Below are 16792 nucleotides of genomic sequence, written 5' to 3' on the forward strand. Positions count from 1 at the left end.
CGGATGATACGGGGAGGGAGTGGGTGAGTCAGGCCTTTTAATGACGTATCATCCCGGGAAGTTTTGATTACTGCCGATAACCACGGTCAAACAGCTGGGAATCCGAAAGATAAACATAATTATTTTGGAAGCAAGCAACCTGGGGTAACTGTTGCTTTTGAGTCCTTAACTGTGTCTCTGTGGGGACGAAGAAAAAAAGCCGAATGATCCGAATTTCATGTCCTCCTCGCCTCTCCCTCAGTCTGGAACTTCACCAGGGTGTAATCTACTCCTCACGGGCACGCTGCTGAACAGCAATTCTCGTCAGAATCACGTCCAGTTTGCGACTTATCTCCCCCAACATCTGAGTCTGTGTGTTCCCAGTACGGGAGATGCCATCCATGGTTCCTGACAGCTTCTCACAGGCCCGAACTGCTGTCAGGATCGCTTTCAATTTCCGATAAGCCAGGATACCTCCACAGCCAAACAGCAGGAATCCAGTTATCATAAAACCAAATATGTATAGATCTTCAACATCTTCAATGGAAAGAGGAGCCAAACAGATGAGGTTCCAGCCCCAGGAACCAGCAACCCGTCCGGCAGCCACCATTCCACTGGGACAGCTGCGTTCCCCTCGCTCCAATCTCAACGTGGAAAAAATAGTGTCGATTCCGTTCAGAGACCAGTTGACCAAATCCATAGTTCCTTTTGTTATTCGGATGATAGGTAGAAGAAAGGCTTGAAAAAAATGCTTGCAAAGCAGGAAGGGAGGGACGGGTTCGGGAGAAAGAGCAGAAGCGTCCGACTCCTCTGAAGGCCAAGCAGAAAAAAAAAAAAAATGTGTAAAATTATGTATTTGCCTGACTCTAAAAGTTAATTGGTTGTAGTTTCACATCTAATGATTAGTCCTGCAATTTTCTTTAAAATCTGACAAGTAGTTTATGAGACATTTTGTAACAGAAAGACACACATACATACATACCCCCTCCCCACAAAAAAAATTATGTTATTCATGTTGATAACGCAATACTAACAAAAAACTAACAAAGCTGTGAGTACACATTGGATTTACATTTATTATGTTTTGAAAAAATACCCCTGTTTTCATGCTGGTCGTATCATTTTATTTTGTTGTATTTATCCGTCATACCTTTAAAGGCTGGTCCGTGAAAATACTGTCTGATAATGAACTGGACCGTGGAGCTAAAAAGATTGGGGACCACTGTGTTAGAGGACCAAGACATCTACCTTTGAGGAGTGGAGCGGGCCTCCTGGCTTTAACCACATCACTCTGAGACAGAGCTTCAGTCATCCAGGAGAGGGCGCTGCAGCAGAACTCCAGCTGGGGGGAAATGAACAGACAGAAGGATGGATGACTGCTGAATAGGCTCCACTGACTGCAGCACAAAAAACCCAACTCCAGTAATTACTGTGAGGTGGGGGATACCCTGGTCAGGACAACAAGACCATCACAGGGACACATATGCCCCTTTTACATGGACCCTAACGGTCCATGTAAAAGGTCCACTCTACTTGGCTCGCTTTGTGAGCGTTTACATCTGCATTTTTTTGCAGTCAGTCCCTGCTTCTTTGGTCCCTGCTTCGGAGTCGGGCCAGCCGGGCCAGCTCTGCTTCATGGGCGGCGCAAGCTTAGCACCTGTTCACTCATTGGTCGTGGGTGTGACCAGATACAAGCATAGAGAGCGACGGTAGGAATATAAACAACAGCGTTAGCTCACCCTGCAACGTTTATGCCGTCTGTCCCCCAGCTGAAGGCCTGTAAAGCCTGAAATCTCCGGCGGATAACAGCTGTCCTACTCCGTGGAACAATCGCAGCATCCAGAGCATTTCTTCCACTGCGCCTCTCTTCCTGAAGTCTCAGGAGAATCCCCATAAGTTTAAAAAACAGCAACAACACAGGGCCAACGTTGTCCATAGCGCTTTCCTTGTTTACACAACTTGCGCTAAGTTTCGGTAGCACACCCACCACCCCCCACCCCTGCGCGCCGCGGCCTCGCCCCCTCAACACGAGGAGGCGTTCCTCTGCTACCGACCAAACAGGCCGGTGTGAACGTGATGCATTCTTTATCGAGCCGAGCCGAGTAGAGCCGGACTTCTGAATTAGGGCCCATGTAAAAGAGGCAATAGAGACAAAGGAGACAATCATTCATGCTCTTGTACACACAATTCAGAGTTACCAGTTAACATGGGCAAAACATGCAAACTACACCCAGAAAGGTCCGAGTGAGGAAGGGATCCTGCGACTTTCTTGCTGGTAGGTGACAGCTCTAACCACTGCCCCGCTGACCCCCAAAAACACAACTCATTTTTGTTAAAAAAAAAACACAAAGTTTATGTGCAAACACAAAAATTGATAATATCATGAGAGGAGTTTTACAAACAGTTTATTAGACATGTCTATGAAGCAGTTTGCACAGCTTTACTTTGGTGTAAAAATTATGCAGCTTGCATCAAAGAATTAATTACCACCCACTGTAGAAAGAAAAAAGTGATGAGATGATGATGTGATAATAAACTGTATTTTAAATTCAGAAAACACCCAATAATATTAATAATATACAAATCTGCTCATCTTACTCATCTTAATTTTTTAAAAGTGTACTCTAGTAGTACAAGTAAATCATCAACGTTGGGGTAGCTGCCAAGGTGGATATGAAGCAGACTGAGGAGGGTAAGTATAAACCTGTGGCAAACAGTTTATTTTTGTGCGTAAAAGTAGGGGTACATGCAAACTAAATCTGCGAAACTATGACTTGCCTCAATGGTTTTTGAAAGTCTTTTGTGTCTCAATTGGCATTTGTATGGTAGTGCAAAACTTTAAAAGACATTACTAAGAAAAAAAAAAACAGAGGAACTCCGTAGCTCATTCCACTTTATTACTCTTTTTGCTCTGAACACAGCTGTAAATTCATAGGTGAAAAGGTAGCTGTGTCCCCTTATTTTTGTGTCATTTTGATCACAATTCATTAAGATCTCAGAAACTCTGCAAATATTTGTGTAAAACAAATTATACATCTCCTCTAAAGTTATTACTGACCTGTGTCTCTAGCAGCAGCAACCTTCGCTCATGGTCTCTGATTTCTGTCATCTGCTTCAGAACACTGTCCACCCTGAAGAAACACATACAAATATAGTTTCAGCTCCGATTACCAAGCAGGACAAATCACAAAATAAGATTATTTTACACTTTGTAATCATTTTTCTTTCCTCTTCCTGTCTGGTTAGGTTTATGCATATAAAAAAATGAGTTTATGGTTTTGTTTAGAAAAACACTTTGCTTTAATATCTAATATAAAGACCTCAGTAGTATGAGGTCATACATGTACAGCATAAAGGTTGATCAGGTCTAAATACTTACAAATAGATCCTGTCATCACATCATTTTTATAGCATATTATGCATCTCCAATTTTAGATTGTTGAGGTATCTTACATCTTCCAATTTATATATAGTGCCTTGTGCCACAATATGTGTGGATTCAAGTTTTCCAGAATTTTTTTCACGTTTTCTGAGAATTATGTGACTTAATTAAAAAAGGAGTTCTGGTCAAATGAAATGATTTTATATAAACTCAGAATCCATTAGATATATTTATTAGATTAAATTATAAAATTAAATTATATCCCTGAATAAACATTGTATTGTGGTTAAATTTGAAAATGAAAACACCAACATTTGATCAATGTCTGAGTGACAATAAGATGACAGAGGAATGCTTAAATTTGTGTTAAGCTGTTAAACTCACTGCGTAGTCCAGCCCTCTGGTGATATCCACTGACCAGCATCAGAACCTCTTTTTTTTAATAGAAGTATATATATATATATATATATATATATATATATATATATATATATATTTACACCTTCCCTCTGTGAGCAAGAATTGTAGCATTGTAGCTACATGAATGACCTGCAATCAAAATCCAGAGCAGGAAGTCCTTTAAGAGTGTTTTTACCAGCTGTTTTGTGGTTTGATCAACATGTTTTCTTGCTGAATAAGTTGAGCACTCTGGGACAGTCTGAACTAAAACGACAATTTATTCTCTCTAAGTGTTTTAAATGTCATGTAGGGACATGTTTTATTTTGTAATTGCATATTAAATTTTATGCTTTTTATTTAATTTAGAAGCTTGCTTGAGAAAAAAGAAATTCTTGTCCTTTGTGCACATTTGCACTGCATAAGCTGGAGACTTTTTAAAGAGGTTCTGTTAATAATGTTTATATTTCAAAAGGCAAAAAGGATTACAGAATGGGTGACTGAATTAATTGCACTGGATGACCAACTCATCTATGTAATAAAAAAACAGGCTTTTATTGCCTTCTGGAGCTGTTAGAGCCACAGTACATCATGTACTCCCAACACATCGTAACTGACAGAAGGCTTCCTGAGATGTATGAGAAACTTTCCTATCACCTGGCATTATAATAATAATAATAATATAATAACAATAATGATAACAACTCAAAGAACAAAGTGAACACAAGTTTTCTTTGCTGCAATGTAGAGCTACTGAGGTGTCAAGCACAAGATGGCATTGATTTTATTATTTACTTTAATGTACTTATAGTTTATACCTGCAAGGTTGTGCATTAAAAAAGCAAAATAATGCAAGTATTTGCTTAAAACCCAGTATCAGCCAGTTCTTATTTTTAAATGACTGCTCGGTATTGGAGACAAAAAAAATATTGATCAGGACATCCTTAATATTACTGTAACTTGGTTTTCAGAGGCACTCCTACAACCATTACACCCTTGTTTTAATGTTTTGTGTGGCAATTTTACTGACTGCATTGATGAGAGAATGATACCATTTGAAATTTAAACGTGTCAGGATTCTGGGGTTTTGGTTGGTGGGTTGGTTGCCTGCTAGTTTCTAGCAGTGTCCAGTGGGTGGCACCTGTTCTGGTGGTGCCAGTAGCAGGTGCTTCCTATTGAGGAGTCGTCAGGAGCGGCAGGTGTGTCCTATTGAGGAGTCATCAGCGGAGGCTTAAGAGGACGCCGCAGCCAGCACTCCGTGTCAGAGTGTTAACAGTGTGGTACGTGTGTTTCCTCTCGACCGTTTTTGCTATTGAGCTATCTAAAGTGTTTTTTGATCTACCTTTCAGGTTCACGTGTTCACAAGTACCTATTACTCTGGGTACGAGTGTTGTGCAGCCAGTCTGGATTCACCTCCATGGTGCCGCTCCTTTCGACCAGCCTAAACCGAACCCTGCTCACCCTCTCCAGCTTTGGAGTTATTGAACTCACCTCGTTCTCCATTCCGAACCCGGACCTACACAATTCCTCCAGAACGTGAAGCCACCAAGACCAAGTAAGCCGCTCCTTGCTACCAGTTCCAGCAATTAACTTGGACATTGCTAATCCTTGTCTCCTGTCACAGTGACGATCCAGTCTGGAGGTTCCGGTTGTCCAGTTCCAATTATCAGCACAATAAAATATATTACTACTTACCTTGACTCCATAGTGTGTTCTGCATGTGGGCAAAACAAATAGCCAAGATCATGACAGAACACTCTGACCAATCAATTGACCCAGCGGACACACTCAGGAGAGCCATTTCCGACCAGCACCAGCAGTTACAGTCGCATGAGTCTCTACTTCGTTCTTTAGCAGAACAACAACAGGATACCACATTACAGATTGAGCAACTAACCCATTTGCTTCAACAGACTTTGTCTAAGTTTTCCACCACTCCTACGGAGAGCGCACCACCACAGCCCCGCCCGCAGCCAGCCTACCACTCACGGGACGTCACTATTCCCAACCTGGATAAGTTTGACGGAGACGTGGGTAACTGTGGTGGGTTCCTACTGCAATGCTCCCTGGTTTTTAATAGATCCCCTCACTCGTTCCCTAATGACGCAGCCAAGATATCCTTTATGCTAAGTCTGCTTACAGGAAAGGCATTAAGGTGGGCTGAGGCCCGGTTTACAGACATTTCTAATTATGGTTGCACTTTTGATGAGTTTTTGCTGGAGTTCAAACAGACCTTCTCTCCTAGTCACGATCAATCAGGGGATTCACGTCGATTATGGACCCTACGACAACGTAATCGTCCGTTAAATGAGTTTGTGGTGGAGTTCCGTACTTTGGCTGCCTCTGCAGGATGGGATGATAAGGCATTAAGATCAGCTTTTTATCAATCCTTAGATGAGTCATTAAAGGATGACATGGCCCCACTAGATGAACCTAAGACTTTGGAGGGGCTCATTATGTTAGCCTCAAGAATTGATAACCGTGTTAGAGAGAGAAGGAGAGCAAGGATGGAGAGACCTACCTCCAGGGGTCAGTCTGGTCCGTTGGCTTCTAGAACCGTCATGCCTTCTGTGATGTCATCAGCCCCTGAACAGGAGCCTATGCAGGTGGGCAGAACTAAGTTAGACCCGGAGGAACGGGAGAGACGCAGAAGCCGCCATCAATGTTTTTACTGCGGTTCCACAGAACATTTAGTGGCGAGATGTGAGCATTTGTTAAACGGCAAGGTCCTCCGGAAGTAAAGGGGTTCCCGCAGGACCAGAACCATTCTAATAGTCCCCTACGATTTAACATACCTGTTATTTTAAATGGGAACAGCCATCAGTCTAATGCGACGGCCTTATTGGATTCAGGCTGTGAGCAGAACCTGATCAACCAGGATTTTGTCACTAAAAATCAGATCAACACCATTCCCCTCCAGTCCCCTTTACATGTTACTGCGCTTGATGGCCGTGAGCTGCCCAGTATTACTAAGGAGACCCAACCGTTGGAGTTAATCGTCTCAGGAAATCACAGAGAGATTATGTCATTTTATGTTTTTCCGGTGAAACACTCAGAGATTGTTCTGGGTACCAATTGGCTTATCCAACACAACCCCCATGTCAACTGGACCGAACCAGGCATAATTTCCTGGTCTAACAAGTGCTTGTCACAGTGTTTACAGTCAGCGGTGCCAGTCTCACAGCCTGCTAGGATTCCCCTGGAGACAGAATGCACGGATTTATCGAATGTACCTGTAATGTACCATGACCTCAAGGCAGTTTTTAGCAAGAGTAAGGCGTTGTCTCTACCTCCGCACCGTCCTTATGATTGTGCAATAGATCTCCTGCCCGGAGCTCCCCTTCCCACAAGCAAATTGTTTAACATTTCCCGTACCGAGAGACAAGCCATGGAGGATTATATTAATGACTCTCTCTCAGCAGGCATAATTCGCCACTCCACGTCACCTCTGGGAGTGGGCTTCTTCTTTGTGGGGAAAAAGGATGGCGGCCTGCGGCCTTGTATTGATTATCGGGGACTGAACCTCATTACGGTAAAGAACAAGTACCCCTTGCCACTCATCGCCTCTGCTTTTGACTCCGTCCAGGGTTCCACAGTGTTTTCCAAGCTAGACCTGCGTAATGCTTACCACCTGGTGAGAGTACGTCATGGAGACGAGTGGAAGACAGCTTTTAAGACTTCTATGGGTCATTTCGAGTATTTAGTAATGCCGTTCGGACTTTGTAATGCTCCAGCTATTTTTCAGGCTTTAGTGAACGATGTACTACGTGACTTTTTGAATGTTTTTGTTTTTGTCTACCTCGACGGCATCCTTATATACTCTAAGAATGTTTCAGAACACCAGCACCATGTCTTCATGGTTCTTCAAAGGCTTTTGGAGAACCGGTTATACGTCAAAGCAGAGAAGTGTGAATTTCACACTTCATCAGTTTCTTTCCTCAGATATGTTTTCGAGGGTGGGCAGGTTCGGTCGGATCCGGCCAAGATCAAGGCAGTCCAGGAATGGCCTGTTCCTGAGAATCGGAAGCAGCTGCAGCGCTTCCTGGGGTTCGCCAATTTTTATAGACGCTTTATTAGGAACTACAGTCAGGTGGCTTCCCTGTTAACCGCCTTAACTTCTACGAAGAGGACCTTCGTCTGGAATCCCGAAGCGGCGTCAGCATTTGACGAGTTAAAGAGACGCTTTTCTGAAGCCCCCATCCTTGTTCAACCAGACAGCACCAACCAGTTCATTTTAGAGGTGGACGCGTCAGATTCAGGGGTGGGAGCTGTGCTCTCGCAACGCTCGACGGTGGATAATAAATTACATCCTTGTGCCTTCTTTTCATGCAAGCTTACTCCCCCTGAGAGAAATCATGACGTGGGAGATCGGGAGCTGCTGGCGATTAAGTTGGCACTCGAGGAGTGGAGGCACTGGCTGGAGGGAACTGAGGTACCAGTGTTAATATGGACAGATCATAAGAATCTGGCATACATTTCCACCGGCAAGCGTTTAAATTCACACCAGGCACGCTGGTCATTGTTTTTCTCTCGTTTTAACCTGAACATCTCTTTCAGACCAGGCTCTAAGAACGTCAAGCCGGATGCCCTGTCTAGACAGTATTCTGTGGATGACAGTAATTGTGAGCCCACCACCATTCTGCCCCCCGGATGTGTTATTGGCTCCCTCTCTTGGAAGATTGAGGAACTGGTGGTACAGGCTCAAACTAAGGAGCCGGATCCGGGGACGGGTCCTCCCAACAAGACTTGTTCCTACGTCAGTTCGGTCCCGTCTGATTAACTGGTTTCATGCCTCTAAGTTTTCAGGTCATCCGGGAATCAGCAGAACCATTGCTCTCATCTCACGGAGCTTTTGGTGGCCCTCCGTTCATAGAGACATCAAGGAGTACGTGTTGGCCTGTCTGGTGTGTGCACGAAATAAGACCTCGTCACAACCCCCTGTCGGACTACTACAACCACTGGAGATACCCAAGAGGCCATGGTCGCACGTTGCTGTGGATTTTGTCACCGGACTTCCCTCCTCCCAAGGTTTGACCACTATACTCACCATAATAGACCATTTTTCTAAGGCGTGCCATCTCGTACCTTTAAGAAAGCTCCCGTCAGCCCTTCAAACTATACCCATACCAATTATCAGCACAATAAAATATATTACTACTTACCTTGACTCCTGAGTGTGTTCTGCATGTGGGCAAAAAAAATAGCCAAGATCATGACAAAACATTAGTTTTTATCAGAAAATGTATTTATTTTTTGTAAATGACTAACACATTTTATTGCAATTAGGATGTGTATAAAATGTGTCCACATTCCTTTGACTGTTTTAACTAGACAAAGTCCCATAGAGTGAATAACAACGTGTCCTCAAGCCAGCTTGAAGACTTTTATCTAGTTTATGAAGTTTTTTATGTATTAGTGAGCTACCTCAGATCGTTTTTATTATGTCTTGATATATAAAACCTTGACATAATCAAAATTGACATACGATGGACTTTCTTTTCCCGTGACCTTACCAAAATAAATACATAATATAATTTTAAGCAAATCTGTTAGCAGTATTCCACAATGTATCCAATCAAACTTAAATGTCCTAAAATGAATGATCAATTCTAACCTTCAGAAGACTTTTATAAATCTTTCAATACTAGCTGCAGCAACCTACTTAACAGATGTACGTTGAAGTCGGGCCGTGTCACTTTCCCTCTGCCGTTTATTCTGAGCTGAAAGGAGGTTTTCTTTCTGGATAGCCTCCCATGCCTCAATCTGGCTAGCCTTCCTGCCTCGCAGCTCCAGAACTGAGGACAAAAGGGTAAGCAGAAATGGACCAAAATGAGGAAAGATGTAAACAGCAAATTTGGACCCATATTTACATGGATAACCACTAAGAATGAGAATCGCTGCAAAAATTTATTCAATGTTTAAAATCTTCTCCTCTTTCTGCTCCTCCTTTTACGCATATCTCCTACTGGCTAATGCCTCACCAAAGTGCCGACTCTTGACAGAAGGAATACGGCGGATGTGTCTCTTGATGAAAATGTGGAGGTGGGAGAAAATGATGAAGGGTGGTGCCAGACAGGGCCTGGAGTGGTACTCCACAATCAGGTTGTAGCGCTGAAACTTCCAGTAGGTGTCACTGTGCCCCTGTACTTTGGAGAAGGTGTAGCTACAGACAGAAAAAAATAACAACATGTAGTAAACTTTCTCCTGTCAGAGCTAAATGGAAGGAGCGCAACATCAGGATGAAAACAAATCAGTCAAATTTGGAGAGTACCTGAACATGGCAATGAGTAGGTTGACCAGTACTATGTTGGTAAACAGCAGGTAGATGACCAGGAAAAGGACGACCAGCCAGTTGGCATAGATGTTCAAACAGGGTTCTGCTCCTGCATCAATTTCTGTAGCATTGTTTGTGCAGTGCATTTCTTTTAATTTATCGGCTAGAGAAAGAATTTCAGAAGAACACATTAGTAACCTGATTTTAAGGAGTAACTTTATTGTTGCATAATATTCTGCATTACATGTAACATGATCTGTGTGCAACACTATATTGTAAAACTGTTCCACAAACCTGCATGAATGGCCTATCAGACAGATAAACAAAGGGAGTCCACAATATTGTTTTTTGTTTGTTTGTTTTTAAAAGACATAATTATCTCCTGTGGTGACCTTGAGATCAACATCTTTTGACTTTTCTACCAGAAAGTCTTTCCGATTCACTTTCTTGAAACCTGGCTGACAGCTTTCTATAGAAGATGAGACCTTCTATTCTTAGGACTATTAAGTGCTTCAAAATCACGTACAGTAGAACAAAAGCAAGAAACAAATTATCTTAAGAAGTGAAAAATTAGTACTGAGTTCTGTACAGTATAACATTAATATTAGTTCAGTATGTATGTTGCTATAGGTTGCTTATTCTCAAACATGTTCTCCAAATCTCAGCCTAATCCAGGACCTGTGGGGTTTACTGTACAATCAAGTCTGACCTATAGAGGTCACACCTCGTAACTTGTAGGGCAAAGCTCTTCAAAGAGCCATTGAACCTTCTAGTTTTCTTTTTTACAGGTAATTTAGCTTAAAAATACACAAAGGATGCAGCATATTGGTGGGCAGTGCTTCTGATGATTGATAACTTGGCCATTAGAAGTTAGTAAATGTTATTTCTTTAAAAAAAATACAGTTTTGAAAAGATAAAGTTTTTTTTTCTTTTCTTAGATAAAAAAGTACTCACAATCCATTTCATCAATAGGTATTTGTCCAAAAATGTGCAGAAATGGTCTGTAGAGGACTCGGCGGAATATCCAATTAGGTCGGGAATCGTATGAGAAAAGAAGTGCCTGATTGGCAACTCCATAGGCCATGAGCCAAACCCCAAGGAAGAAAAGGAAGAAAAAGACATCTTTCATCTGAGGAAAGGAAAAATAAAAAAGTGATGAAGACTTACAGAGCCTTGCAGTAAGGAAATAATCAGAGGGTTTCTAAAATAAGCATCTTGTGTGTTTAAAATAGATCCTTGAATATCAAAAACATTCAGATCAACTGTTTTCATTTGAGCTTATGATATTCTGTAAACACTTTTAGGCCTTGAAAGAACACATATTGCCTTTTTTTTTCAAAATCAAAATTCTACATTAGAGTAAGTACCTGGCATGCAAACATTTTTTCAAGTCTTATAGTTGACATTTTTTACAGTCAACTACAAAACTCTAAAGTCTTTTGAGATTCAACTACCTCAATTTTGAAGCTCACATTTCACTGATTTTTCCAAATAGTAAGGAAGTAAAACAATCTGGCATAACTGCAAGAGTAAGTCCCATGAACTTTATGCTGATTAACACTTTTATGTTGCCAATGTTTCTGTTCCGCATTGGATCTGATCTTTAAGTTGAATTGTTCAGAGGCTGTTTTGTTAGGTGTGTTTTCTTACCATTTTTCCAACAATGATGATTTTGGGTCCAAGCTGTTTGTGGATGGCAAAGATGTGGATCAGACGCAGCGTGAAGACCATATAATCAATGGCCATAACAGCTCGCCCAAATTGATAAGACCAGGGAAACATTCTGGAAGAGAAAAACAGTCAATCAACGGTCACACTTTCCTTTCAAGTCAATACACCAGTTTGACATTAGCCACAATTATTACACTGTTGGTCCAAAAGAGTTCAGGACAGGGTCAATAGATTCTCCACTCACACTTCCAGGAGATTAACTAGGGTTTGGCCACACAAAGGTAAAAAAGCCTGATAGTGTAATTATGATCTTTTATACTGTATATAGTTCAGAAATTATAAGAAGAAAGAAAAGTGAATTCTGACAAGCTTTAGAGCCCTTCTGCAAAGACATCGGAACCACTTGCTGCAGTGATTCTTGCTGTGCTACCATTTGTATAAGAAAAACAATCACCTGCAGCACAGAGCCAAAAGGAAAAGAACAATTGCTGTGAGATCACACTTGTTCCAAACATCTTGGATGTAGTTTTTCAGTCCTTGTACAACAAATAAACTGCCCGCAAAGAAGGTCTGTGACTGAAAGACAGAAGAGAAATGTTTTGCAGGAAAATTTGTTTGTCCAAATCTAACTTGTACAATTACGAACAATGTTACCATAAACACGTAAAATGAAAATAGTCCCTCTTCACTTTGGTAGCTGCTACCTAAATACAGTGATACATGAGTCAGTGTGCGTATTCAGGTATTAAAACCACTAACCTGACGAATCTCTTCACATACTAAGGTGAAAACCCAAAAGTAAAGCAAAAACTCCAGTGAGGAGGGGCCATCAGGGGGTGGGGGCTTGAAGTCCACCAGCAGAACATAGGCAAACAGGCAAAGGAAGAGGAAGTACATCAGCACATTTCCCAGGAATGAAGTGACAGGCGAATACCAGAACTGCCTCCATCTTGACACAATAAATGGTCTCTGAGAAGCTTTTGGCAATGAGACTGGTTCTAAAAGAAGCAAGAGAGTGAAAAACAGGACTGAGTCAAAGATGTTCTTCAATTTCTTTCCTGTGATTTCAACCTTATCTCAAACTATGCCTGTACCTCTTTGAGTGGCAAGCATAATCTAGGATAAAGATTATTTAAAAAAAATAAAAAATCTGTGTTTATGTTGCTTGGTTAATGCTACACCCTCTTTACAATGTGAGTTTTTATGGCTTTATATCAGTGTTCCTGCAACCATGTCCTCTGTTGCAGATAATTTTTGTAGGTATGTTTTATCTGTGTGGCCCTGCGATGGACAAGTGATGTGTCCAGGTGTAGTCCACCTCTCACCCAGTGACTGCTAGAAACAGACACCAGCTTCCTGCATTTCTGGAAGGATCAAGCAGGTATAGAAAATAAATGAATGAATCAATGGATATAACAGATCCTTGAATAAACTCTTCAAACTGTTTGATAGTATTGAAAGAAAATGCCTTAAATACTTTGATGTCTTGTCAGAGCTAAAACGTCTCAGTTTCAGGGACAGCTGTGGAACAGTGCTTAGAACAGTCATCCTACAATGAGAGTCAGAGGTTCAATTCCATGAGTATGCAGTCACATGTCAAATGGTCCCTGGGCAAAACACTGAACACTGAACCTCTCACACCCTAGAGATGTACCTCTCATGTGCTCCATCGGTGAATAGATGTGATCTAAAGCACTGATTAGACTCTACATAAGTAATCTTAGATCACTAATCCCTCAGCTTTCACACGAACCTTTCACCTTTATTGCAGGTCCTGCTGTCTTTCAACAGTTCGAACTTGTGTGTTATAATCAGCTAGAGAAAATAGTTAATAAAATGAAGAGCACTTCCTTGCAACTCACTTTTTAAAGAACATTTTAAAATCTGTTGAATGTGACATTTTAGAGATTTTTAACAACAGTCTGAGCTCAGGTGTTGTTCCAGTCTGCTTTAAACACGCCGTTGTGCAACCATCTTGATTCTTCTGTTTTTTCAAATTTTAGGCCTATCTCAAAGCTTCCTTTTTTTATCAAAGGTTTTAGAAAGGATTGTGCAGTCTTTTTTTAACACTCACAGCATCCTTGAAAAATTTCAATCAGGTTTTAAAACTCTTCACAGCTCTGAAACTGCACTTTTAAAGGTATTTAATGATCTTTTATTAGCTACAGATGCAGGCGATTCAGTTATTCTCCTCCTTTTAGATCTGACAGCCACCTTTGATACAGTTGACCACAGTATTTTGCTCTCCAGACTTGATTTATGTGGTATCAAAGGCTCTGCACTGGACTGGTTCAGGTATTATCTGTCAGATAGGAGTTTCTCTGTAAATATCGGAGAATTTACTTCCCCCTCAGCTCCCCTCACACGTGGAGTTCCTCAGGGATCCATTCTTGGACCTCTGTTGTTTTCCATTTACATGCTCCCCTTAGGTTCCATTTTTAGAAAATTTAATATTTCTTTTCATTCTTATGCAGATGATACTCAGATTTATTTCCAGTGGAAGCACAATCATCAGTTCTCACCTCAACCACTGTCAGACTGCCTTACTGAGGTAAAAGCTTGGATGGCTTCAAATTTTCTCAACTTCAATGAAAATAAAACTGAAGTTATCTTCTTTGGTTCTAGTGGAAATTGTAGCACATCCCTTGCTGATCTTGGTGGCCTCGAGCAGTTTGTAAAGTCTCACGTAAAAAACCTTGGAGTAATTTTTGATTCCGGTCTTAATTTTGAGAAACAGATTAGTTCTGTTGTTAGAAAGTCCTTTTTAAATTGAGACTTTTATCTAAAGTGAAAATATTTTTATCTTTAAATGACTTTGAACGGGTGATTCATGCTTTTATTATCTCCCAACTGGATTATTGTAACTCTTTGTATGTTGGTGTCAGCCAGGCCGGCCTCTCACGACTGCAGCTGGTTCAGAACGCTGCAGCTCGTCTCTTAACGCGAACAAAAAAGCGTGAACATATCTCACCAGTGCTCGCTTCCCTTCACTGGCTCCCCGTTCNGTTTTAGAATTGATTTTAAAGTTTTATTGTTGACTTATAAGTCCCTAAATGGGCAGGCACCTGCATATTTGTCTGATCTTCTGCAGCCTTATGTGCCCTCTAGATCACTTAGATCAAGTGCCCATTTGTGCTTAGTTGTCCTAAGATCCAGGCTGGTCCACAGAGGTGATCGGGCGTTTTCAGTGGTAGCTCCTAGACTGTGGAATCAGCAGCCCCTTCATATTAGACAGGCTTCAACACTTGGTGTTTTTAAATCTCTTCTTAAAACACATTTATATTCATTGGCTTTTAATACAATGAGAGAATTGTAATGTTATTGTATTTTTGTATAATGTTTGTATTAAATGTTTATGTGTGCAGCACTTTGGTCAACAACAGTTGTTTTTAAATGTGCTTTATAAATAAAATTGATTTGATTTATTCAGATTAGCTTAGTAAATATTTAGTAGAGTACTGTATGAATGTGTGTGTGTATGGGTAAATAAAGACAAAGCTTGTGTTGTAAAATGCTTTGAGTAGCCTGGTTGCATAGAAAGGTGCTATATAAGTACAGTTAATTTAACATTTTATAAAAGTGAAATGGAATAGAACCATTACAACCAACCACATCTCAACACAAAACACAGATCCAAACCTACCCACTCCATTTTCCTTAAGAGATCTTAATTCTTCTGCATCTTCCTCACTGCAATTACAAACAATTACAAACTTCTCCTTAACGAACAAAAAGACCAAACATGATGATCTGATATATGTAGTGATGCTTGTTTTTACTTTTGCATGATGTCAGAGAGTGACAAGACAGTAGCATCATTTCCCTCGACACTGTCATTGTCTTTGCTTTTGCTGTTGTGGATTGCTAAAGGATTAACCACCTCTTCCGGTTCCCTGTAACAGAAACACCCATTACATGCTGTGAATTTGGTTTTACCAAACCATTAACAAAGAATATAGGGAGCAGAATTTATCCAAGCAGACTCTGTAGTTGTGACGAGCACACTTCACCACTGTTTCAAACACACACTGATGAGCAGATATGTAAAAAATGACTTCACATCATTGCAGAATAAAAAGAGAACCCTGACCTGAATTTGATAAGGTATGTGTAGATGAGAGGGGGGAGGAAAAAGGAGAGAACCAGCTTCCAGGCATCTGTATTCCTGTCCATGTCACCCCACCAGATCTGAGACAGCAGAGACTATAGAAAAGAGCAACAAAAATTACAATTAGTTTCACTGTATGATCTGCTTAAATAAAGACTTCAGAATTTAGTTTATAGAGTACATTTTTCATTTAACTTTATTGTAGTTATCTAAACGGAAAACTTTTTTTTTCTTATTTGTATTTTTTTTTTTTTTTTTTACCAGTACAGACCATCTATCGTACAGAAAATGTAATTACTGAACGTGATACAGGATCAGGAAATTTGAAACCATGCACATTTGAACCATCATGCCCATAAGCTGGTCTCAATACACGTTTAATGCAGGCCCCTCCATGTTAATAAACATGACTTTGCCCTTGTTAAACAAACAAACAAACAAAAATACACCTCAGATTTTTTTTTTCAGATGTTGACTTTTGTTACTTTACATAGTACGTCCTTTTCTGCTGTATGTTAAAACAGTGGCGCCGGATTCATTTTCTAGGTGGGGGGGCCACCGGAGTGTTTTGTCACCTTATTAATTTTACATGCATCGAATCATCGTCTAACATCAATAAAAATTGAATAATGAAACACTTTTTCAGCTATGACTTTTTGTTCCAATGTATTAATTATGAATAATGATAATTAGTTAAACCAACTAACAGCTTTATAAATGACCACAATAAAAGTAAACACAGGTAAATAACATGCGCACGGGCATAGATGGAAGAATCCAACATCTGAGCAACAGGAATATACAAACGCTTGTGCGGCAGAACTAATAAGGAGCATTCGGTATTAAAACAACATAAACTTTGTCAGACTTGGAACATATAACCAAACATTATATTAGTAAAAAGATTTCTTCCGAGGCTATTTATAAGTATGTCGCTCATTGTAACTATTTACATCCTAATGACACTAATAACGACTAATGA

The 16792-nt window shown here is 40.6% G+C and overlaps 1 protein-coding gene across 3 annotated transcripts in view; it reads right to left on the reverse strand.

Moving 5' to 3' along the window:
• Nucleotides 1–16792, reverse strand: part of trpm4a (transient receptor potential cation channel, subfamily M, member 4a) — an 80419-nt gene that overhangs the window by 1913 nt on the left and 61714 nt on the right. The window contains exons 16-28 of one of the 3 annotated variants that reach the window (XM_037978591.1): nt 15793–15905; nt 15482–15595; nt 15346–15392; nt 12462–12700; nt 12157–12278; nt 11682–11814; nt 10986–11160; nt 10029–10194; nt 9739–9920; nt 9420–9552; nt 3038–3110; nt 1228–1321; nt 7–789 (exon numbers count right to left, since the gene is read on the reverse strand). In XM_037978591.1, coding sequence (XP_037834519.1) covers nt 266–789; nt 1228–1321; nt 3038–3110; nt 9420–9552; nt 9739–9920; nt 10029–10194; nt 10986–11160; nt 11682–11814; nt 12157–12278; nt 12462–12700; nt 15346–15392; nt 15482–15595; nt 15793–15905 — 2115 coding nt within the window. In that variant the 3' untranslated portion in view covers nt 7–265. Of the gene's footprint in view, nt 1–6; nt 790–1227; nt 1322–3037; nt 3111–9419; nt 9553–9738; nt 9921–10028; nt 10195–10985; nt 11161–11681; nt 11815–12156; nt 12279–12461; nt 12701–15345; nt 15393–15481; nt 15596–15792; nt 15906–16792 lie in introns of those variants that run through there. The other 2 variants (XM_017439702.3, XM_017439703.3) reach the window with 2 other exon arrangements.

Source organism: Kryptolebias marmoratus, linkage group LG12, assembly GCF_001649575.2.
Source record: "Kryptolebias marmoratus isolate JLee-2015 linkage group LG12, ASM164957v2, whole genome shotgun sequence".
Taxonomy (NCBI): domain Eukaryota; kingdom Metazoa; phylum Chordata; class Actinopteri; order Cyprinodontiformes; family Rivulidae; genus Kryptolebias; species Kryptolebias marmoratus.